The 26374-nt window shown below is 33.3% G+C and overlaps 1 protein-coding gene across 1 annotated transcript in view; it reads right to left on the bottom strand.

Annotated features, from left to right (window-relative positions):
• Positions 1-26374, bottom strand: part of NEGR1 (neuronal growth regulator 1) — an 817382-nt gene that overhangs the window by 479158 nt on the left and 311850 nt on the right. The window contains exon 2 of the mRNA XM_045547746.1: positions 874-1106. Coding sequence (XP_045403702.1) covers positions 874-1106 — 233 coding nt within the window. The remainder of the gene's footprint in view (positions 1-873; positions 1107-26374) is intronic.

Here is a 26374-nt window from a genome sequence, read left to right as displayed (position 1 = left end):
TGCGTTGGCACCATATTATCACATAATTTGTTATTAATTTTACTTAGAAATGCTACAATGTCATTTTTGAGTTCCATAGAGCCTAACTTCCCATATAATCAATACATGATTAATCTATAAGATACAAGGCAATAACATAAAAGGGCAAAAATAAACTTTTTCCATTCTCCTAGCATTATAATTGTATTTTTCTTGAAAAGCATTTGTGTTGGGGGTATATATGCTCTTACATTTTAGTATGCAAAAGAAATAAAATAATTTGATGATTCTGTTTGTATTTGAAGATTGAAAGTTAGCTAGCATGATTTATGATCTACTAAAAGTAAATCAAGGTGTAAAGCATTGTGTACATATATTTCCAATTACTCTATATTTAAATAAAGTAATCCTATTCTAAAAGGTTACTATTTTTCATTGTGACTTGAGTCAAAGTAAACAGAAGTTGGATTGAGACAGAGTACTGGAAAGCTTGGAGGATTGCTTTTAAAGTGTTACCATCCATATTCCAAAAAGTTCTAATATTTTAATGTATCATAAGTTCTCAAAGATTTATTTTGATGTATCAATCATGGGTTCTCAAAGATTTATTTCCAGGGCGACTTAAAGGAAGACACAAAAGGAATTATGTACAAAAATTATAATGTGGTGTTTCTTCATGCATATTTCTTGATCTTTGTTAAGTGGGGATTTGTATGCCTCTAATAGCTATTACATTTAACAGTACCTAAAACATAAATTTCTTAAGACAATGACAATATATATTTCAACATTGACTCAATGATGAGTCAATTGCTTCTGAACCATTGTGATATCTAAACATTAAACATTTCTAAGGATAGTCATTCACAATATAACAGCTCTGAAAATGCATACCTTGCACAGTTAGATGCACCTGCATTGTTCTCGGTGTATGTTGAGTCTGGACAGAACATGTGTATGGGCCATCATCTGTCACATCTACATTCTGTATCTGGAGGCTGTAGTCCCTTTTATTCAAAGTTGAAATTGAAACTCGAGGATCCACTGACCACTTATCACCTCCCGCAAAAATAATACTTGACCGGTTCAGCCAGGCACCCTTTGAAGCTCCATCTTCCAAATAACACCTACAAATTACAGGAGACAAAACACTATTAATCAAAATGAAAATAAGAGACATTATTTTTGTTCTAAATGTTATTTCCTTTTGCTGAATAGTAGTACATCATAGAATGCAAACATTAGACATAAACTCAGGAGACATGAACACACTGATACATCTTCCATTCCCAGTGAAAATGTGAAACAATACTTGCATACATTCTTGTTTTTTTTAAAGACTGTGTGTGTGTGTATGTGTGTGTGTTTCAATTCAAAACCAGTCAAAATTGTTTTTCATTCTGTATGAGTGATAAATCTAAATACAGTTCTGCTAGTTCAAATAACAATTTTCTAATATTTCTTCATTTGAAATTTTAAGAAGTAGAAAAGGTCTATGAGTTAGATGTTTGACCTAATCTAATTCTGAATATAATGTACCAAATTCAGAAAAGGCTAGAATCATATAAGTATTTATTTAAAAAAATAGCTTGCATTTCCAGAGTGGTAAGCCTGTACACTGAAATTATTAACTGCATTTTACTGATAAAACTATAAACTGTGTTTACTGATTGCTGTCATAATTAAATGTAGCAAAGTTAACATAATACTTTTAGTAGCAAATTTTTGCTGTCTTTTCAATCAAGTGACAAATAGTTTTTTGGAAGCATTCATTTATCCAGCAAACATTTATGAGCCACCTACTTTATAGATTCAAATAGGTACTGACTTGCTCTCTAAAAGTTTTAGTCTAGTGAGGAAGACAGCCAAGCAAACCAGTTATTACTATCTAGAAAGAATATTTTGATTAAATCATGCACAAGCTACATGAGAGACAAAAGAAAGGTACTTAATTCAAAAAGGGTGTTCGGGTGTAAAGAAAGGCTTTTTGGAATAGGAAATGCCTGAGATGAAGAGGTAGGGAGTGGAAGACATTGCATTCTACACAGAGGTGCTGTATGTGGGCAACACCAGGTAAAAGTGAGAGAGCTAGACATTTCAAGGAAGTACAAATAAGTATGGGATATAGGGTAAGAGGGATGAGAGTGGAAATTGGAAGGATAAACTGGAGCCAGATGATGATGGCAAGCATAATGACAATTAGTAGATTTTAAGGCCAAATTGGAAGCCATATATTCAAAGTCATATTTTATAACAAGATTCAAAAATACTGTTTTGTATCTAATAGAATTCAGGCACATCGAGATTTAGAACAGAAGGCTGTGGTCATATGCCAGTGATTTTGCTGAGGCCTGGAATTCTGTTTCATCTCAAAAAAACGTTCTGTTACAAATTAAAGACTGGTTTTCCTAAATGAGTACAAAGCACAGCTACAGAATGAAAACACACATACATTGAAATCGTTTGACAGCATTTCCACAGAACACCTTAGGGGATTGAATGCAGTGTTTCAGATTGCTACAAAATTGCAAGCTGAAAGCAACAGGGTAGGCTGCTGTCAACTGTATGAAACTAATCAGTGGGTGAAAAAGTAAGGAACAAGGTACACTGCAGAACCTAATTTGCAGTCAGCTTCACCATCTACAGAATCCAAACCAGGAGAAGTCATAAAGGTCATTGTTAATTGAAAAGCTTTTCCATATGTATGATATTACATGAAGAAAAAATAAAAAACCTTTAATGATGTAATTAAACAATTACAATGTATTGTCATTCTTAATAATATGCAGAAAGAAGATAGAGGGAACGTATGTCCCATTTCACAAGATCACATTTGTGTGGTATAGGATAGAACTCTAAAATACCACTGCTAGAACTGTGATAATTCCAATGTGTCATTTAGTATCTGGGTTCATCAAGTGCTTATTGTGCGACCTCTGCATTTGTGGCTTTCTTATGTTTTTCTGTTGGTTGCTCATAACAGCTTTGTGGGGTATGGATTGCTATGTCCTTCATGGGTAGAAAATAAATAGAGATGTTTAGGTTAAATGACTTGCCCTAGCTACAATGTTAGTGGGTGACAAAGTTGAATTCATAATCAAGTCTTCTTTTTCCACATTCAATGTCCTTTCCACCATAATGCAGATCAAAGACTTTTAAAATAGGTTTCAGAAATGGGAAAATGATTAGAATGTTGCAGAAATTACTGCAAGTAATTTCTTATTTACTGAATGTGACCAAATGCTTAACCTGTCCTATTCTAAAGGAAGCAGAAAATTAATTATTAGTGGCTATTTTACCATGAAAGTCTGATTTAGAACACTCTGCCAGGCATTTCCCTTTCCCTAAAGGCAGCAGAAGCTTTACCTTTATTTGGGAAGAGGGGGAGGTGTCAGGAAGACTGCACAGATTAACCAGCAGTCTTAGCATAATGAATAGAATTTAACTTCTTCACTGTGGGAAAAAAAATGTAAAAAGGAATCCTTTATGTATGACTCTTGGCTTGGATAACTATATTTCATAATTGTCATTGTTCCCAACCCAAAGTTTTTCAAGATATACATTAGGCATACCCTCGACTCAGGAAAAAAAGTCACTGTTTTATCCCTTCCTTGGATTTCTGTAGGATTATTCTCAAGCTTCACTACTGAGTTAGAACCTAAATATCCCAAATACTATGTATGGAATTTTACAAATTGGGTAAACAGGGCTAAGCATGACTTTCTATTTTATAAAATCATGTGTTCATAGAAAATATGTAGTTTAAGGTTAAGTATATAAAATACATGAAATAGGCCACACACAAAATGTGTGTGTGTGTTTGGTTCATTTTTATCATTATTTTAAAGATTCCTTGAGAATAAAGACTATGTGTTTTACCTTTCTACTTCCTTTTTGTTCTTCACCTCTACTCTAAGTTTTTCCTTTATAATACAAAGGGATCCTGCTTGACATGTGTAGGCTATATTAAGAAATTCTGTAAGAAGGGAAGGTATGTGTGTGGGGGGGTGAGAGCCATATAGGAGAATTTGATAGCAATTTATTTTTGATACTGAGTGCCAAAATTTTATTTTCTTGTTTTAAAAATTCTAGTGTTGACAAATATAAATTTCTTGGAATCCTGGCCCATACAGAATTTATAGTTTAGCAAGGATGTAAAGCATGTCCATGAATCGTCATCATGCAGAATAGGAGGTGAAAAATGTAGTAATTAAATTGTCATTATAATTGGATTATTGTGATTCCCTTGGAATCTCTGGCTCCTGTCCTTGACTCTTGTAGCCAGGTCCACTCTTCCCACAATGAACAAGATGAACATTGTAGAGTTTAAATCAGATCATCAACAACTCCAAGCTTCCCTATTTCGTTCATAAGAAAAACTCTAATCCTGACAGTGGCCAACACAGCCCTTTATAATCTGGTCCATTGATGCTTTTCTTACCTCATCTCCCACCCCTCTCTCCCAGTTACTCTGCTCTATCTATCTAGTTGTGCCTCCAACAAGTCAGGCATCCTTTTGTCTCAGGAAGTTCACATTTGCTGTTTCTTTTGACTGGAACTCTCTTCCCTCCAGAGTTTTGCGCATCTTGTTTCCTATCTGCTTAGGTCTTCCTGAATTACCTAATGTATTAAACAGCAAAAAATAACACTACTGTCTCCACCCCCTTTAGACATATTATCTATTTACTGATTGATTATTCTCCATCTCTCTCTATTAGAAGATCCAAGAATTCTATTTGGTCACTTGTGTACATTCTAAGAGCCTACACATAATGGCTAATGAATACAAATATTTGCTGAGAAGACCAATGAAAGCAAAAATGAAGATACTTCTGGAAAAAAGGAATAATATGGTAAAGCATATCAAAATTCCCAAAGTGCAACCTAGTTGGGAAAAGAAATATCACACCCACATAAACTATGATAACATATAACTAAATTCAAATATACATATCCCAAATAATAACTTCTGTATGATATAGAGGATGTGCTAAGCAATCTGAGACAGTAGGTAAAAAATTGAGCTCAGAATTAAGTGAACAGAGTAAAGTAGTAACTGAGGGGCAGAGGTGGGTGTGGTGCAGGTGGCAGATCAAGCAAAGCATTCATGCACATAACTACTTGAACAAAGAAAGAACTACAACATTTGGCTCTATCCTTCAGAAATCCTTTTAATCCATTAGACATTCTGTTTAGTATAGGCTAGGTGGTTTGTTAGGCACTTTACATTTATTATCTTATTTAATTTTCACATAACCCTATGAGCCAGATGCTACTATTATCTTCATTTTATAGATGAAGAAACAAACATATTGGCAGGTTGTGCCTTGAACAAAGCCAGTCGGCCTGCATTCTTAACCACAATGACAGATTATACTATGCATTTCCAGTCAGACAGCAGTGAATTGAAGAGTTCTCCCCATTTAGAATGAAGAGGTTGGTAAAGTTAGGGTGATCAGATCATTAATGGGGAAGGGCGAAGTAACAATTCTCTGGTCACAAACTCAGGTCTTTTTCCTTCTCTGGAATTCAAAATGGAACATTTTAGTAGCTAGTGATCTTAGGATGTCTTTGAAGTATAGACAATGAAGTGATCTGAATAAAAATGTTCAATAATAAATATATCCTTTAATTGAGTATGGCATGGCTTTTCTTGAAAGTGTTTTTTTTTTCCACTTAAAAATCTGCTAGACTACCTACTTTTTAGGGAGATGAATAAAGCAGGTGCAAAAATACACTCCTCAAGCATAAGCTGTGTTAACACCATACCAAATATCATGACAAATACTTAAATTTTCAATCATCTGGATGTTTTATATCCATAGTTCTAAACATCTGGCTATTGGAAAATGTGTAGAAAATAGCTTGAATAGTTCATTTTGTTTCATAGTTGTTAATTATATAAACCCAGGCTCAAGACAGTCAATGCTTTTCTTATAAGGACTGTGTCGCTGCTTCTAAATTCCTTTAAGGAGTTCCCTTATAAATGATGATGCTACACATTGGGCAGGTCCCTATTTTGGTGGTATGAAGTCCCATGTGATGAGCTGCTAGTTGATCAAACTCATGATAGAATAATTATAACAGACTCTGCCTGTGATTCTATCTCCTGTGGTGATTAAATCTGAAAGGTAGACATTAGAGAGTGTAGTAGAAATTAGCATATTTGGGCTATTTCCTTTGGGTTTTGTTGTTGTTGTTGCTGTTGCTGTTGTTTAAGTTCTGTTCAGAAAAAAGCCTGTGGCTGCTAAGGAATCATTTTTTTTTCCCTTCATATATCAAATTTCTTGTAATACATTCCAAAAAACCTAAGTCATAGCAGCATTACCAGTATTCTACATAGCAGGATTTATTCAGCTCAAAGGGAAGAGACCAGCTTTTCTAAAGACATGTTGATTAATGAAAGCTCCTATTAAAGGCACTAATTAATAAAAGAAGAAAAGAAGTACATTTTCCCCTGGATTCAAAGCTAAACCATGTGAAAATAATATTCCTGTGAAGGGATTGGCCAGCTACCTTCACAACTGTCTCTTCACTGTAACACAAAGTCCTAAATTTGACAGAAGGAAAACTTTCAAAAGCATATAAAAAATTCAGAACCCTATGTAATCTCCATGCTAATTCTTCTCACAAAGAGAGTTCTGATAGCCTGACTTTCAGGCCAAACTGAAATAAAGGAAGTAAAGCAGAGATTAAAATGGAACAGAATAAATTCCACCTCTTCTTCTACCTGCCTTTGTTTTTAACACATTCTCTTCTTAATATCTTTAATGACAGTTATTCCCTAGCTAATATGCATGTGTGTATGTATATATAAATTATATTGTTATATAATATAAATATTTCCTAAACAATCTCATTTTACATAAATTATGATTGGCTTATTATTTTAAGTTCTCTCTTACGACTACTTTGAGACCAAAATTATTCATATGCTCTTTCTATTTTGGCGGGTGTGTGGGAGTAGGCGACTTTGTCAAGGGTGGTGGAAGATCTATAATATCAGCAATTTATCCAATGAGCTTCAATTATTTAACGAAGTACCATTATTAGTGATAAGAATTATATTTTAAAATATGTTTCAAGCAATATCTAAGTGAGAAATGCACTTCGGCAGAAGACAGTTCAATACTGCTGTGTAAATGCTTTTCTCAGCACATTACATGTATTCCTCATTCAATCCTCACATCAGCCTTTGAGGTATGAACTATAAATACCACCTTTATGCCCACAGTGAAGACGGTGAGGTAGAGAAAGGTAAAGTATCTTATAGAAGACTTGCTTATTGACATTTGTAATGCATGAGAATAGCTATATTATGACATAATTGCATTAAGCTTCCAGACCCAAGTACAAGTAATATTAATAAAACATATATATTTACTTTTTGAATGATAATTATGCCATATTGGGCATATTTTACTTCTTGTGTAGTAGTAAAAAAACCCCAAAACATTGATGTCTTATTTTGTGAGAGAAAGAATTCTATTTCGATATACTTCATTCTAGTACTTTTTTGAGATAATAACTCTTATTTTTAAAATATCTTAAATAAAAGTTTGAAAGCTATTAGCTACTATATAATTATAAGATTAAATTCTCAAACATCTTAAATATTTTTAATATTATAAATTAAAGGAAAAATCTGAAAAAAAATAAAGCTTTGTAAATTTTTCTTTTTTTTTTGTATTATAGAACTATACCTAATGCTTTCCAAAAGCTGAGAATTTTCATGTAATCAAGTGATAGTATATATTCATACCTTTCAGTCTCATTTTAATGTATAATTTAAGTTCTTTCAGCCTGTAATTAAAAATATTTGTAAGTCCAACCTTCTCAATGCCTGGGAAATCATTCACATTTGTTTATGAATTCATCACATTACCAAACATTAAAATCACTGATTTTAACTCATAATTAAACCATACTTTTCTATACCACAAATTGCTTTATATTATTCTTTCCATTGACTCATTTAAGTCAAGCTTCCTTAGAAAAATATATGTCTGTGTTTAGAAGTGGCAATATCAAATCATTTATCTATATAGGGTACTTCAATACATTATTTGTTTATAATTCAACATACAAATCAGCATTTGTTAAGTAAAATAAGAATGGGTAGAGAGAAAGAGATCCTGCACATTATAATTGAAGAAACCAGGAGAGTCTAAATGGCAAATATCTTCATTTTTGGCCTGTTACTAAAGTCTAATTATCATAATCTTGTTCTGATAATAATAATAGATTTTGTTTGCAGAATGATTACTATAGTTTAAGAAGCGTGGAAATACTTTTAATATATGATCTCTGTTAACTCTCACAAAAACATCTGAGAGGTATGAGGGTCTTATTATCCCCATTCTAAGAATAGTGCATGTGTGAATGCAGAATTGATGAAAGAAGCAGAGAATGTAAAGCTCCTAAAAAGGAAGAATTGTCACAAGTTTAGGGCTCACTTTGTTCCAGTGGCTTTGAACATGAATCAAGTTAGAAATTTCTTTGCCATTTCTACTTTTTAATTTTTGAGTTTAACTAAACCAGCTTGCTTTCTCTCACATGGACTTGAATGTGAGATATTCGGATCTGGAAGGGCTTCAAGATTTTTGTTAACTGGCAGGTGCTCTGAACCGCTGCGGGGAAAGTTCTGTCTGCAATGCTGTCTCCCTGGCAGCTGCTTCCTGGAGAAGTTGGACTTTCACCTCAGGAGCTATAAAGGGAATGAACACTACATTCAAAATGCATGCAGGAGGTGTTCAAAATAGCAGGATCAGAGAGAAAGTGAAATCAGGTCCAGAGAAGTGACTGAGATAAAGCTCTGGGCTCCCAAGAAGGCTTTCTAGTCCATCCTCTACACCTCATTCCCCAAACAAGGAAACAAAGAACCAGGGATTCTCTACTAAAAACATGTTAGGAACTCAGTTCCCTTCTGTCAACCATCTTTTTGTTTAAGTGATTAAAAGTATTCTACTTGCATATAAATATACATAATATAATAAAAAGCATAACATGGATACACACGTTGTGTACTCGTCTGTTTTGTAAAATTAATTAAGTATATGTGACTATACAATATCACTGAATATAGACATTTAACAAATAAAATGAGTTTTCTCTCTTTCCCTCGGCTCTTGTTGATCTTTCAAATTCTGCTGGTCACTCTTGGAGTTTTCTTTCGGTAATTTTTTTCCTAATAAAACTATTCTGAGCACAAATTTTCTTTTATGAATAAAGAATGGCTACATAGCACAACTAATTAAAGCTAGCCTTGCAATCATTAACGAAAGTAGCCATTAACCCATATTTATCTGTCTTCTCTTGAGAAAATTGACTAAACCATAAATCAGTATGAGCTATGCCTTAAAATATAAATTAGGGAGTGTACCCCTGAGAAAAAAAAATTAATGTAAGATTTTTTTTTCAGCTGGCTCCTGCAAACAAATTTACACTGGTTATATTTTCTCAAAAGATGTTAAAAGTTTAAAATGATCTCAAATTTGAAACATTTTGCTAGATCTTATTTTTTCATTAATATTCTTCCTTAACAAACCTCATATTATAGTGATTACAGTTTATTGGGGTTCAAATGTCATCTTCTTGCGTACTAGTCATGGAACCTGGGACAAGTTAGTTTACCGTAGTTTTCTCACCTATAATATGGGTTTAGTAAAAGTATGATCTCACAACATTGCTATGAGGATTAAATTAATTAGTTTGTCTAGTGTGTTTAGGACGGAACCAGGTACATGGTACATATGTAATTAAGGTTAACTGTTATTACCCTACCTTCCTGTGGTTAACTTTATGTTTAAAAACAATACTACCACCACCACCAACAACAAAAACCATTGCGTTAGAAAATATAATTAGAAGAAGAGAAAAAAAAAAGGCACTCATAGAGTCTGGCTTGACACAGCAAAATTTCACTTATCTATATTGTCAGAACACAGGGCTGGTTTGTAGAATTAATTTTACAGATAGCTCAATGTCATACCTTAAAGGGCTTCACCTATCTACCCTTCTTGAACTTCATAAAAGTGTTTTCTTTTTTTTTTTTAATATTTCCCCATCTTATAAGCAAAATAGGTAGAAAAAGAGAGTCTTGGTCTTATATTAAAAAAAAAAGTTATATTGGGGCTCAAAACTTATGTTCAGAAATCAACTCCCTGGTTTACTAGGAATTGTTTTGGGCAAGTAATTAAACTTTGATAAAAGCTTTATTATTTGCAAAATGGAGATAATACCACTTGTCCCAAGTAACTTCTATTTTGGTATGCAATCAAATAGGCTATGCATGGGAGATAGGTTTATAAAGTTATAAAGTGAATTATAAATGTAAATACTTTATAATTATTACAAGATTATGTGGGTTAACTCTCCTCATGAATCTAGGACATGTTTATGAATCTCTATGTAGAGACTGCAAGAGCACAGTGATCTTCCCAAGCCTATTTATACAAAGTAAAAGATAACTAATTTTTTCTTTTTATAGTCCATAAAACAATTTTGTGAATTATGTACACCTTTGAACTTTTTTAAATTACCACCTAAAATTTTTATCATAACCCTAGGTCTTTGTAAACACCATTATTTCTTATTACTATATATATTGCCATTTTAAAATAAAACTATTAATTCTCACTTTTAAAAGTGTCCAAAGAAATCTACATAAGAGTGATTTGATATGCACTAACAGCCATTTAAAAAAAGGTGAACAAACTCTACTATATAGAAATGCTACATTGTTTTTTCTCCTCAAGTATTATTCCATTTCTGCCACATAATTTGACTCTCATCTAATTTTTTATTCTTTAAAGCCATTTATTAAAACCTTACCTTCTCTGCAGTAAAATTAAATATGTAAATTGACATTTAAATAATTCTTGTGACCATACAAATCTAAGTGAAAAAATATTCTAAATGAAGTTATTTTTATAATTATTAATAATATACAATTGATCAAATCATATATATCACACATTCTAATAAATATTAAAGATAGATTTAAATTTACAAAGTTATTGGACGTGTTAATGAAGTGGTTTTTATCTAGATACATGGACAAACTTTCTGCTTCAAATGAGCTAACTTTTTGCTTAAATGAATCAGGATTTGGAATTAATTCTTTCTAGATTTTGTTTTTATGGATGGAAGCCATGACATTGATGTGTTGAACGCAGATTGAAAAATGCCTGTATTACAAAAGAAAGAATTACCAACCTCTAGATACTTGTCTCACCATCAACATAAATATTTTAAATAGTCTGTTTGTTTCATTACCTGGATGGATGTATTACACCTTGGGCCATGGCCTGTGATATGATTCTTCATGTTTAAGAGGTTTTGTGAAAGGTGATTTTGTAAGAGCAGAGGGTAGAAACTAGAACCATCTCTACCACAGACCTACTCTACCTACTCTCAGGTCAGTCACTTTTAGGAAAGACCATATATGAAAATTTAAAATCACATTTCTTAAAACTATCTGTTGCTGCACAATCTTTGGAAAGTTATCATGTACCTAAGTATATTTGATGACAGAATGTCGTTTTGTATCTTTTTCTACTATTCAGTTGTCAGCATATTTGCCTCTAATTTTTGTTCCTTTTAATTTTCACTTTTTATCTACTTAAGGGTAGGGAAAACAGGTAATATATGTGAAAATTGTTGCAGTATTAGTTTACAGATTGAAGGTATTATTCCAAAGACAATCTTTATGAAGAACATGGACTTTTTAAATACAGCTGCTTAAAAGTCTTTTCACTTCATTCTGTGTTACGTTTATGTTTACAGTTGCTTGAAATCTTTTAAAAACAAAACAAAACTGGGTGTAGCATGCTATATTATAATTGTCCACAGATAAGTCAATTTAAATATGTATATTGCCTCTTGAAATTAATAATAGTGCCTTATTAATTTTGCTGAATTCCATGATTTTGAATATCCTTTGTATTTACTCAATATTCAGGTACATTTGAAAGTTTTAACCCAACATACACATATTTTAAATACTTATTTTTAAATATATATGTTGGTAGTCTCAGGTTTCTTTCCATTTTGAGAAATTAAAAAATACTTATCTTTTTTCTATGAACAACTCTTTGGTTATTGTTAAGTATTTGCTGCTTGAAGAGATATGTGTGCTTCAACAGGAGTATGTGAGTATATGTGTATGTGTGTATGAGAGAGAGAGAGAGAGAGAGAAATAGAGAGGAGACATTTGGTGCAAAAATGGAAAAGAAGTAAAACTACATATTTATAATTACAAATATTTTAAAGGATAGCAAACTTTAAATATATAACCGACATACAATTTAAATTAATTTCATCTGCTTTTTTTCCTACAGAAAGTACCAGAATTTCCCTAAATATCAACGCTTCTCTTGCTAGAGGATCCATCCAGCAGCAGCATCTAGTGGACAGCTGGACCTGTCATATCTCAGTGCCTGGCTGGCTCAGGAAAGCAAGTGCCTCCAAGGGATGTAAAATTCCACTGTGAGTTAGAAAAAGCTGAAATTTCAGCCATGAAATTCTGGCTGGACCTCGCTTTACTAGATAGCTGTCTATTTTCCTATCCCCATGACTAATCATCTCTCAAGGTCAGAATTCTGGATATTAGTCATTGCTTCCTTTTAGTCATTCTAAAAAGTAAACCTGAAGAGGAAAGAAGAAAACCCTCACTGTAATGTTTCAGGTGAACTGGAATCTGGAGGAAATGTTGATGTGGCTTCTCCAAGGATAATCGTACTTTGAATTCAGATTAGTATAGAATCAAATCACAACCCTTCCTGCCACTGACTAGCCTGAGGAATTTGGGGACTAAATTTTTCTCAGTCTTTACATCCACTTCTTTACAACGGGGTTAGGAATATGTACTTGAAAGGGCTACTTTGTGAAAATTGACTGAAATGTCCCATGTGACAAGATCTAAGCACCTAACCTTAGGTGTAATTTCTTTGGGAAGCTCGCCCTGACATTTCCATTCCATGCCCCCAGACAGGTTTAATGGACCCCTCCTAATGCCTACATTGCCCCAGCACATTAGCTATATTGCTTTATTACCCTACACTGTAAAACCACTCATTTAGTCATTTATCTCCTCTACTAAGCTGCAACAGATCCTGACTGACTTAGTCTTTGTGATGCCGAGTGTGCAGCGCAGTGTCTGTCACATAGTTGGTACTTTAACAAATATTTTTTTGCATACTGTGAGAATTCCAAATAAAATACTGGTGAATAGTGCATAAAAGAGAAGATGACACATTCTGCTGGAAACAAGAATGGGTGGGAACAGTTCAGGGCAGGTTTAGGACAATAGGTAGCATTGACACACACCTTACTCTGTTGTACTTTAGATCTTTTGCTCCTGACTATCCTAAATTTAAGTGCATACAGGAATCTCAGGATTTCCATTTTGGTTCAAAAGTAGAATATCTCATTTGATGATATTTTCTTTCCTAAATTTCTGGAACATGTGAGAAAAACTCAGAGGCTAGGTTAAATAGATAGTATACGCCTGGGTAACCCTTACTTATTTGGTTTTAATTTGATTCAAACAATATGATATTTTAAATTATATTATTATAATGTAAGGACAGTTTTTTTACACTTTTATTTGATGATCTATAAACATGGTCTTGGTGAAATATTAATACTGTTTGTGTGAATCAGAGTTCTTACCTTGTGATAGTAAGTCCTAGCAAAACATGACTGTGTTGTTCACTGTCCTTACATTTACCTGTATTTTCTGGCTGAACACACTAGTAATCAATTTTAGTATAATTTGTACTTAGCATAACACATACAGAACATGATTAAACATAATAAATTCATGGTAATTATAAATTAGAGAAGGAAAGGAAGAACTAAAATACAGTGCTTTTTAAAATTATAAATCTAAAATGTACTGTCCCCTAAAAATTGTATGGGTTACTAAATTTGAAGTTCTTTTTCATTTAAAATACATCCTCAAATACTGTTTTATTCCTGAACTGATTTCCTATGTAAGGAACTCTTACTGTGTTCTCTACAATTCTCTACCTTGGCCATTAATCTCTCACGTGAAGCTGTCAAAATCTTTTATGAAAATCGAAATGTACTATATCCACTTTTCTTATCTTTCACAGTGCATTATTTTCAAGCAGCCCAGCAAGTTAGTTAAGCACAAACTGCCTTGTAAAAACCATGTTAGGCATATAGTCACACTTTCCTCAGCTTTTATTCTGTTACCAATATTTCACAATTGTCTTTGCAATCAATACTGAACACACAGGTCTATTGTTTCCGGCTTTGCTTGTCTCCTGAGCTCCTTAATGCAAGACTTGATTCTGATTCAAAAGGATTTCATGGATGTCATACTATCTATATACACGCATCTCTCTCTCTCCCTCTCTAATTGTTCTCTCTAATTATGAGCCTTTGAAAGAAGCTATCGCATTTTTTTTGTCTTTTCTAAATCATTAATTTATCATGTGTATGTTTTCAGGATTTCAAATCAAGAGTGTATAATTTTTTAAAAATCTACCTTATTTTTTCATGGACTTAGTATAAAAGAAAAAATGATGGGTTATAAAATAAATATAGGACTTTATGGACAACTAATAGATTTTAAAGTACCATTTTATTGAGTTATAAGTAAATGAATGGATTAAGTTTTTCTACATATACACTGGTCCAATCATTAAAGGAAACCATTTTTTTTTAGCAAAGTATACTTTTGATTTTGCCAAACACCAAATTGTCTTACATATAATGAGAAACATTTGTCTTTAGTGATGGCTAAAAGTCATCATTATGTAACAGATACTCAATGATCCTTGTGAAATGAGTTAGTCATTCCAATCAGCAATTAATGGGCAGGCAACTATAGCAGGCAAATCATAAATATTGTCACTAATTAAACTCCACTTTTGTATTTAAACAGAGAGAATGAGGTGAATTTGAGATATACCTGCCTAATCTTATTGAAAAATATAATACTTCAAAATGAATTCAAGATTGTTATTTTGAGATTGGATACGAGTTAATTCCCATTTCAATTCCTTTTACAAACTTTCTCCTTGAGTTCTGACTATGAAGTACACTAGAAAATTAAAAGACATTAAAATGGTTTCTTACTTTTAATAGGTTTACAGTCTAGAAGGAAGGATAAGTCAAATATTTATACCATTATCACCATGGTAGACATGATAGAAGTACAGGCATATCACATTTTATTGATCTTTGCAAATATTATGTTTTTTACAAATTTAAGGCTTGTGGCAACACTGTGTTCAGGGTCTATTGGCACTATTTTTCCAATAGCATGTGCTCGCTTCTTGTCTCTGTGTCATATTTTGGTAATTCTTGCAGTATTTCAAACTTTTTCACATTATTATGTTTGTTATGGTGCTATGTGATCAGTGATTGCTGATGTTACAATTGTAATTATTTTGGGGTGCCCCAAACAGAGGCCACATAAGACGACAAACTTAAATGTTGTGTGTGTTCTGACTGTTCCACTGACCAACCATCCCTCTATCTCTCTCCCTTTCATTGGGCCTCCCCATCCCCCAAGACATAAAAATATTAAAATTAGGCCAATTAAAAACAGTACAATGACCTCTAAGTGTTCAAGTGAAAAAAAGAGTTGCACATCTCTCACTTTAAATTCAAAGCCAGAAATAATTAAGTTTCGTGAGGAGGGCAGGTCAGGTCAAAAGCCCAGGTAGGCCGAAAGCTATGCCTCTTGCACCAAATGGTTAGCCAAGTTGTGGATGCAAAGGAAAAGTTCCTGAAGGAAAGTTGAAGTGCTATTCCAGTGAGTACACAAATGATAAGAAAGGGAAACAGTTTTATGCTGATACAGAGAAAGTTTTAGTGATCTGGATAGATCAAACCAGCCGCAACAGTCTCTTATGCGAAAGCCTAATCCATAGTAAAGCCCTAACTCTCTTCAGTTCTATGAACACTGAGATAAATGAGGAAGCTGCAGAAGAAAAGCTTAAAGAAAGAAGAAATTGGTTCATGAGATTTAGGGAAAGAAGCCATCTCCATAAGAAAAAAGTGCAAGGGGAAGCAGCAAGTCCTGATGGAGAAGCTGCAGTTAGTTATCCAGAAGATCTAGCTAAGATAACTGATGAAGCAGGCTACAGTAAACATCAGAATGTCGGTGTTCATGAACGTGCTTTATACTGGGAGAAGATATTATCTAAAACATTCATAGCTAGAGAAGAGAAGTCAATACCTGGCTTCAAAGCTTCAAAGGACAAGCTGACTCTCTTGTTAGGGGCTAATTTAGCTGATCACTTTAAGTTGAAGTCAGTGCTCATTTACCATTCCAAAATTCCTAGGGCCCTTAAGAATTAAGTTAAATCTATTCTGCCAGTGCTCTATAAAGGTAACAACAAGGCCTGGATAAGAGCACATCAGTTTACATAATGCTTTACTGGATATTTTAAGCCTACTTTTGAGACCTACTATTCAGGAAAAAAATTCCTTTCAAAATACTACTGCTCATTGATAATGCACTTGGTCACCCAAGAGCTCTGCTGGAGGTATACTAGATGATTAATGTTGTTTTAATGCCTGGTAACACAACATCCATTCTGAGGCCATGGATCAACAAGTAATTTTAACTTTCAAGTTTTATTATGTAATAAATAAATTTAGTTAGGCTCTGGCTGCCATAGATAATGATTCCTCTGATGGATCTGGGCAAAGTAAATTGAAAACCTTCTGGAAAGCATTCACCATTCTAGATGCCATTAACAATATTTATGATCCATGGGAAGAGATACACACATCAACACTATCAGGACTCTGGGAGTTGATTCCAACCCTCATGAATAACTTTGAGGAGCTCAAGACTTCAGTGGGGAAAGTAAACTGCAGCTGTGGTAGAAAGAACATGATAACTGGAATTAGAAGTAGAGCTTCAAGATGTGACTGAAGGGCTGCGATCTCATGACAAAACTTAAATGGATGACAAGTTGCTTCTGCTGGATGAGCAAAGAAAGTGGTTTCTTCAGATGTTTTCTACTCCTAGTGAAGATGCTGTGAACATTACTGAAATGACAAGCAAAGACTTAGAATATTGCATAAACACAGTTGATAAAGCCATGGCAGGGTTTGAGAGGACTGACTCCAATTTTGAAAGCAGTTCTACTTTTACTGTGAGTATAATACTATCAAACAGTATTGCATGCTATAGAGAAATATTTCTTAAAGGAAGAGTTAACTGACAGGGCAAACTTCATTGTTGTTTTATTTTAAGAAATTGCCACAGTCACCCTTACCTTCAGCAGCCACCACCCAGATCAGTCAACTGCCATCATCAACATGGATGCAAGAGCCTTCGCTAGCAAAAAGATTAGGACTCACTGAAGGCTCAGAGGATTGTTTGCATTTTTTTATCAATAAAGCATTTTTTTGCTATTACACACTTAATAGACTACCACATAATGCAAACATAACTTTTGTTTACTGGGAAACCAAAAAATTAATGTGACTTATTTTATTGGAATATTCACTTTATTGTGGTGGCTTGGAACCAGTCCTGCAGTATCTCCAGGGCATGCCTACACCATAAGAGACATACCAGTTTATAGGACTTTAAGAAAGAAGAGTTCATACCTCACAGCATTAGAATTACGAAAGTTACCTGGAGAAATAGGCATGTGAGTGGCTCTTTATAGACAGGAATCATTTAGACTGTTAGAAAAGAAGATGAATAAGAGCTGTGAACATAACAGTTCTCAGCAGGAGAGACCAAGAGAAGCACATATAAAAAGATACAAAATGGGGAGTAAGATTGTGGAATGGCATGCAATCTGATTTGACTGAACAGGAGAGTATGAGAGAAGTAGGGATTAAAGTGCTACAATTCACCTGGAGGTGAATGACAGATGATTTTAGGTGCCAACCTGTGGATTTTGGAATAATTTCAGTAGGCAATGAAGATGTTTTAGAGTAAATAAGGGATATTCTTAAAAAAAATTTTTTGGATGAAGGCTTTTTTTGAGCATATCCTATGAACTGGACGGAAAATTAAGTGATTTCACATATACTATGGGATTTAAATTCTCATAATAATAATCCTCCAAAGTATATATTATTATCCATTTTATGTACCTGAAAAAAAGGAGGCTACAGAGCTATCAGCATCTTTTCTAAACTAGGAGAATCAGAAAGCAGCAGTGTTCAATATATTCTCTTCATTCATTTATTCATTCATTCATTCTCTATTATTTTCATCAAGTAGTTATTGAGCGTCCTACTGGTTTTCAGTATTGCCCTTTTGGTTAAAAGTACTGTGTTAGAAATATATGGCCCCAGAAATCCCAAGAAATTACAGAAAAATGAGACATATGAGTTAATAGATCATAAGAACATACAGTTACAGGTAGTATAATATAGGTAGGTAAAAGGCCCAAAGAGAAGATAAAAGGAGGAAAGCACAAGTCCACTTTGTGCAGTCTGTATTGAAGTGAGAATTCTTAAAATAGGCAAAATATGCAGTTAGAAATGAGTAAAATCATCTTAGCTGAAATCCTGACAACCTAGACGGGCTTGTCAACAACAACAACAACAATAAAAATCAAAGAAGTTAGATGGTAGAGTCTTGGTCAAGGTGGGATAGTTAGTCCCAAAAGATGAGGGGTCTAGTCCAAACAAGAGTGAACAGATGGCACTCTTTCTAATTGGTTGAACTTAGCCGGAAAAACACAAGTACTACTTAAATCTAGGGAAATTAGAAAGAGGACTTTGTTTTAGGGCAGAGATAATTATTTCCTTTTAACATATTGCATTTGAGATCTACGTGGTGTCACCAGGAGATGGTCAAAAAGTAATTATAAATGCAGTCATTAGGAAAGAGACATATTTGGAAATTTTTCACTATATATGCAAGTATGCTCATGCATGAGACATTATGAATAGAGAGGAGTTTCAAAAACAGAAACTTGGAGGTTTATCATATTTTGGTGTTTAAAATAGAGTAATCCCCTCTTATCCACAGGGGATACATTCAAGACCCCTAGTGGATGCCTGGCAGTATCAAACCCTATATATACTATGCTTTTTCCTATACATACTTACCTGTGACAAAGTTTAATTGATAAATTAGGTACAGTAAGAGATTAACAACAATAGCCAATAATAAAATAGAATAATTATGACCATATAGTGTAATAAAAGTTATGTGAATGTGGCCTCTTTCTCTCTCAAAATATCTTATTGCACTATACTCACCTATTTTCAGACTGTGGTTGACTGTGTATAACTGAAAGTACACAAAACAAAACTGTGGATACGGGGTACTACTGTAGTAGGAAAAAAGGTATTTTAACATGAAAGAAAACCGATGTTTTAACAAAAAGGAGTGCTCTTCAGCATCTAGCATTACAGAAAACTGAAAGAGGAAAACTGAAAACATTAACTAGAAGATTATTTCCCAGTGACATTACTGAGAGCAGTTTCAGTCGAGTGATGAGGCTGCAAGCATGTAAGCCTTTTAAGAAGTTTTATGGAAGAGAAGGAGGATCGACAGAAAACTATACTCTCAAAAGTGCTCAATCTTAGTCTTTTTATAAGAAGTAGATTCATGTAAAATTGAAACATTTAATAGCTTTCTCAATCTTCCTCGTTTTTGATCTCATTGCATTTTAACATGTCTAAGTTTTCTTCCTTTAGCCTACTTATATACAGCAGGCTTTAATTAGAGATGAAACTGACCAGTTAGATGATCCTGCACATTCTTGACCTGTAGTCTTAGAAACTATAAATCACAAATTCCCTGTTGGATCATTGTTGAGTTGGCGAGCATCATTTAATTGATGACAACTTTATTTAAAACATTTTATTCAAAGTCTGTCTTCAGCCAACCAACATTTTTGTACTAATGTTGCTTTAGAGTCTAATCAATATTGCTGTCCTGAATATGATTAGTGTATTCTTTATTTCCATCTACTTTAACTTATTTGGATAATTTTAAATGCATGGATACAGGAAAGCATCTGACACCATTTACTATTCATTCAGGACTTGGAAAAAAATAATACTTAGACTTCTCACCATTACATTTTTAATTAGTACATGTGGAGGAGTATTTTCAACACCAAACATTAATAAACATATGCTATGTCCCTGTCTCTTGGTAATATAAAAATGTATACTTTGTAACCAGCTATCTGGGTTATATTAATATTTGGAAAGCAAAGACAAACCAAAGAACAGAGAAGTTGCTCTCTTGAAGGAATAGGGCTTTCCCATAAATAGATTTACTATATACTGATTATCACGAAAGCAACTTTTCTAACTTTTTTTAGATTGTCCATTACAGTTCATTATTTCAGACTTTAAAAAACTGAATGATGATATATTAAAGTTAGTTGTGTATTAGCCTAAAATCTTGCTGACCTAAGCATTAAGCAGGATAATTCCCATGGAAATAACCTCAGAATTAATGAACATTAAATGAAGGATGAGAGAAGTATTAGAATAATTATCATTATTTCCAATGATCATGCTTTTCTGAATTCTAAATGGAGAAATCAAGACATTAAAAACAAAAATTTACATAAGCACATTGCCAAAAATACACAGTGAAATAAAACAATTAATCCTCATAAAAAGTATTGCAGTTTTGTAACTGTCAGCTATACATAGTAATGATCAAATAACAATTACTGTCATCATTGCCATCATTTATTATATGAAAATGTACTTAGTGATATACTAGATGCTAATCAAATATGAAAAAGTACTTTATAAAATTAGTGTCGTTGATTAATTTTGCATAAGGATAAGATGCATCTCAAAGAAATTAATAGCCCAAAGCACCGAACTAGATATAGCAGAGTTGGGATCTGAACTCAAGTCCTGGCTCTTTCTATCATACTCTCCAGATTACTACAAAGCTACAATTTTCTAAGTTATCCTTCAATTTAATTTGCCCATATGTCACTAAGCAACCTTTATGTCCTAGCACGTTGCACTGCATTGTCTGAGTCCAGAAAATAAATATATATATATATATTTTTTTCAGCAGGCCATGGTCAGATCATGTGTGGGCCCAAAGGCATAGTCAGTAATAGAACAGGAAGGCAAACAGCATAATGCAGAAAGTAATTCTCTTATGTAGTAGTGGATAAATTCTTGAATTTTAATATTGTCCCTTTCCTATTCTACATGTGTAAATGGTAATGAACTCAAGGCTCTGGGATCCTCTGATATGACAGATTGCAAACTCCCTGAAGGCAGCCATGACCACCAAAGATGAAGTAGGCTTCCTTGCAGAACAAAGGAAGAAACAGTGGACTGCATCTATTCACTTATACACTTATTTTTTATGTAACTTTCAAATTGGTTGCATGCTTACTTGTTAATATTACTTTTGTATTTGTTTTCCCCCCAGTAGTTTCACACTGGAAGTTATTAGAGTAATAGCTGTTAAAATATCCCAATCTCAGTTATAGGTCAACAGTGACACTGACCACAATAAACATCTTTTTTGTCAGTTCCGCTTGTGGTTGATAGCACGAAATCAAGTTTTCACAGAACCTTCATCCTGTTTCAGTTAACTATGCTGTTGCTGAGGAAAGGAAAGGCTTAGAAACAAATCATACTTCTGTCTGGAGGCTTATGTTCACACATTGTCTATACAGAACATTTGCTCTGTTTTAAAAACGAAGATGTATTGAGAACAGCATTAAAATGGATAAATTCAATTTCTTTTCATTTGTGTTTATCAGTAAACCAGGTATATCTCAAGTATGTAAATAAATATTTTAAAAAGGCAGAGCTAACTTTTATTATTTTGGGCAACCAAATGATACTCCAATAAACTGGTATTTTTTTTTTCTGATTTATTTCCATACTAAAGGTAGCGTCAATGTGTCAACTTGATTATCAACTCCTTAAATACATGGATTTCCTTGATGCCAGTATAGGTCACAGAGCCTAGCACAGTGTCTGACATCTACCAAGTGCTCAATGATTACTGCTTGAATATATTAATAATTGAATAAATCATCTCCCACAATGATTATTAATGACACAAATCAGAAATATATCATAACTTTATTACACGAAATTTAAAAAAAATCACCAAACCAATGAAATAATGACGACATCGCATTCCTTACAAAACTAAATTCTAACTTTTCAATCTCCTCGTTTGAAAAGATTTATTGCTGAAGCAGCAGGTAGTCTGGGGGAGGCAGAATTCTTTCCACACAGATAAAAATAATGAGAGAAAAGTAAACTGAGACTTGATTAGTAAAAACTTGTCATCAAAGTCAAGATAAAAAATAAAAATCAATGTTTTTCACAGCAATACTTTAAAAGTTATTCCATGTTTGTGAAATCATCTGTCAATACATATCAGTCACATCAGCAGGAAATATTCCTATTGTACCGTCTGTGAATTTCAATGATCTGTAAGTACACTTGGTCTAAATTCTAATTGAAGAGCATGCAATATTGTTGGTAATACAGCCAAGTATAAAGGGCTCAAAAATAGAATCTGAAGACCTCAACTTTAATTCTGCTATGAACTAACTGCTATTCAGGACTGCTCACTTCCCTTATCTGTGAAATAGAATCAGTATTTCCCAAAGTGGATTCCATGAAACTACTACTTCCTTGGGATGTTAACAAGCATCTCTTCAAATTCTACTTCCATGTTCATATAAATGCATTAAAATAATCAGTTTCCCTCATCGTGGAATACTCTGAAAATTTTGGATATTAATGTCCATGAGGATTCTCCAAGCCACAGAAATAATACACAGGTATTCCCAAAATTATTTGTCTCTGAACAAGGTGTTTAAGATTAATCTTCTAGAATTAGTATTCCATAGAGGGAAAAAGGTGCCAAACTGAAAGTCATGCCTATATCCCAGTGCATACTTCAGAAAGTTTCACTTTGTTCACTCTGGCTCATTTAGAGATTTAGTTTATAGAGCAGAAAACTAAATGTCAGTAGCTGTAGCACTAGGATTAAATTCAAGAGTAAGCATGATATCATCAGGTATTTGCTTCTACACAGGTAATTTGAAGCTCTAGAATCCAGTTTTATAAGCACTGAAGTTGCTTCATACCAATTCTGGGCAGATGATTAATTCACTCTTTGTTAAAAACGAACTGAACCAAATTGACACAATTGGTATTTTAACGGTAAATGCAAACCAATATAGTGATATTCATGATCAGTAAATATAAAATCGTTGAAGATGTATAACAATAGAATGCTTATGTTTCTGCAGTTGAGAGGAATAAAGCATATACAAATTATTTGTAAAAGAATGAATTTGTATGTGACCAAAATATTTCTCCATAGTCACTCTTTAATAATCACATTAAAATGTCAATTGATGAATATTCGATGGTTCCTGTCTCAGCCATTACAACTGAACTCAGTACATTAAAAAATTCTATTCATATAAAAAAAATAAAATGTCAATTGAGTTTGGAACCAATTCAACATACCTACCCATCTCACTGGTATTGTAAAATTATTTAACATAAATCAAATGTCCATATGAGTAAAAATTTATTGCTGGAAAATCAATAAATGTAAACCAAATATTGTGACTGGCTCTACCAAATACAAGGGGAAGACTCAGTGAACAAGACAAAGAAGGTCCCTGCCACACAGTTTATAAACTTACCACCGTACCACCATTCTATCCACTTTTATCTGATTAACTGTCCTGAAATTCTACTCTGATTACACAATTTTCTGCTCAGTACCATCAGATAAGTTCTCATGGCCCACAGAATCAATTCCAAAAGCACTATCAAGGAATTAAAGATATTTTTAATCTGACCTCAATCTACTTTCCAGCCATTTCTCCTAGTAACTTCTAATATGACCTTTGTGTAATAGGCAACGTGGTGTCTTTTTCTTTCTCTCAAATAATTTTTATTGCACTGAACCACTAATGATAGATTTGCCTTAAATATCCTTGTATTTACCACATTTTAGAACCTCATCCATCCTTTAACGTCCATTGTAATTTCCTTCTTTGAAGTTCTCCTTTCTTATCATCACACATGAATAGAGTTTCCACTAAAGTATGTGCAATTTGTGTAGGTCATAAAGGACCTTTTTAAAAAATTTATATTTTCCCACATCCACTGAGTATACCTATAGCATTTTCATGACAAAAATGTGAGATGAAATTTAATGCCTGTAGCCTTCCCTTTCTACTACATTTCCCCCCACAGGGACATTTCTTCCCTTAGCATCAACATCTTTCAATTTTCTAACCCTTTTCCCCAAAGTAGGAGTGAACAGATTTCAAAATGTATATTCATCTGCATCAGTATGTTAACTTAACCAGACATTTGGAGTTTAGGCCTAATTTATAACTGGAAATAAAACTTTTGTCTCTCCATAAAAGAATCTGGAAAAAAAGCTATAAAATGAAGGAGAAAAGGGAAGGAAAAATAAGAGGCTTTCTCATACTCCAGGGAATCATACTACTCCCAAGACTGACCCTGAATATAATATTGATTCGTTATTTTGTAATATTTTGATGAGCAGAGTACTTACTGTTTCTCAGAAAATTCAGGGGCACCAACTCATGGAATATCTTCTCTCTCTTTCAGTGCTACTTTACAACTGAGATGATCCAATTCATCTTTCAAGTCCAAGCCTCTTGGTTTCAGTGTTACCATCTATGTGAATTCTTCCTTAACACCTCCCAAATAGATTTATCATTTATCGACATAATGTCACAGTATCTTTTGTTTATGCCATTAAATCTCATTCATTATGAGATTCAAATGACAAAGGACAACCGATTCTCCCCACCTCAGGTGACTTAATTCACTTCCACTGATCCATTATCACTTATAACATGATGCTTCCCAAAACCATATATCCAGTCAAAATCTCTCCCCTGAATTCCAGACCTTAGGAGATAACCACCCATATCTAAAACCAAATTTGTTAAACATTGGACTAATCATTCTTCCATATCCTATACGTTTTTCCACTTTCACTATTTTGTCAACTGTGCTAATATCCACCCAGTTAAATACTACTTCCTCTTTTTTTTCCTTCTGGTACATGCCCAAATAAATGACAAGTTCAATAGATCTAAACTTTTAAAATATCTCCCTCTCCCTACTTATCTCCTTTGTTGACAATGTTCTCTACTGGTTGGAGAAATGTGTTAGGTAAGTTCTTTTACAACATACGTGATAAGTTGTTTTAAATACAATATTCAGATATTGTGTTTAAATCTGTGTCTCTGGAGTTTGCTCATTTTGGATCTAAATAAATTTATATTCATTAAGTTTATTAATATTTAATCTTGTCATCCTCTTCTTAATATATGTATTACCTGGTAGTTTAATTACCAAAAATTTATTTTTCAGGTTGCCACAGTGCTTCTAAATTTCATATCTAGTTCCTCATATCCAATTCTTACTTTAAATATTTTCATGACAAAAGTACATTAAGTTTCCTAATACTTACTATTTTTTCACACTGTGTGAATTGAGAACCTTTGCACACATGAAAACATTTTTCCCAATATGTTTTACAGACAATTTTAATAAATAAGTGAGAAGAAGACAGAAACAGGGCATCATCAAGAGATGAATATTCAATCCAGATTATATTGTCACATAATTTCTATATCAGTTGTACCAAAAATTATATATCCTATGGATAACATTTATGTAAATATTCCTCTATTTCTCAACTCATACATTAAAAACTTTAATAGGTAGGCACTGAGGCAAGCATGTATTCACTTTGAAAAGTACAAAAAGATGGCATTAGCATTCACGCATGGTACCCTTTTAGCTTAGCAAATGGGCTTTAAAACTTTTTCAGACATAGTCTACTTATAGAGTATCTTTCATGTTTACATAAATATTGTAGAAATTTCATATACTTCTTTCACTCAAATTAACTCAATGACATTTACCGACTGTTCTATGTAAAAATACATTGTGTTTGCCCTAGGAAGTTTCTTTTGAACTTGATTCTTGAATAAATATGTCTTTCTAATTGTTCTAGTATAATGTGACTAGCTCTTTGTGTTTTCTTTTATATTTCATGGCCAAAGTTATAACAAGGTATTTGTTAATAAAGTAAGTCCTTCAAAAGAAAGTTTATTGGCACTCAAATTCAAATCTGATAAAAAGTAACTGCATGTAATTTTACAAGGGTTTTATAATGTCTAGGAAATTATCATAGCACAAAATGAAAATGTAAGTTTTCTTTATTTCCTATTAAAGTTGAATCTTTAATGGCCAGAGCATATTCTCAAAGTAATTATTTTACTGTTATTAGGTTTTTCATTTCTTGTATCCATCCTAAACTCCGTCCAGCATTCCCATGAACATTAGTGGCTCATTAGGAGGCTCAGAGTTAATCCGCAGGGCTAACATTTATTCCATC

This window comes from Lemur catta, chromosome 3 (genome assembly GCF_020740605.2).
Source record: "Lemur catta isolate mLemCat1 chromosome 3, mLemCat1.pri, whole genome shotgun sequence".
Taxonomy (NCBI): domain Eukaryota; kingdom Metazoa; phylum Chordata; class Mammalia; order Primates; family Lemuridae; genus Lemur; species Lemur catta.
Note: the sequence above shows the minus strand (reverse complement) of the source record. Positions and strands in the feature narration are given on the sequence as shown.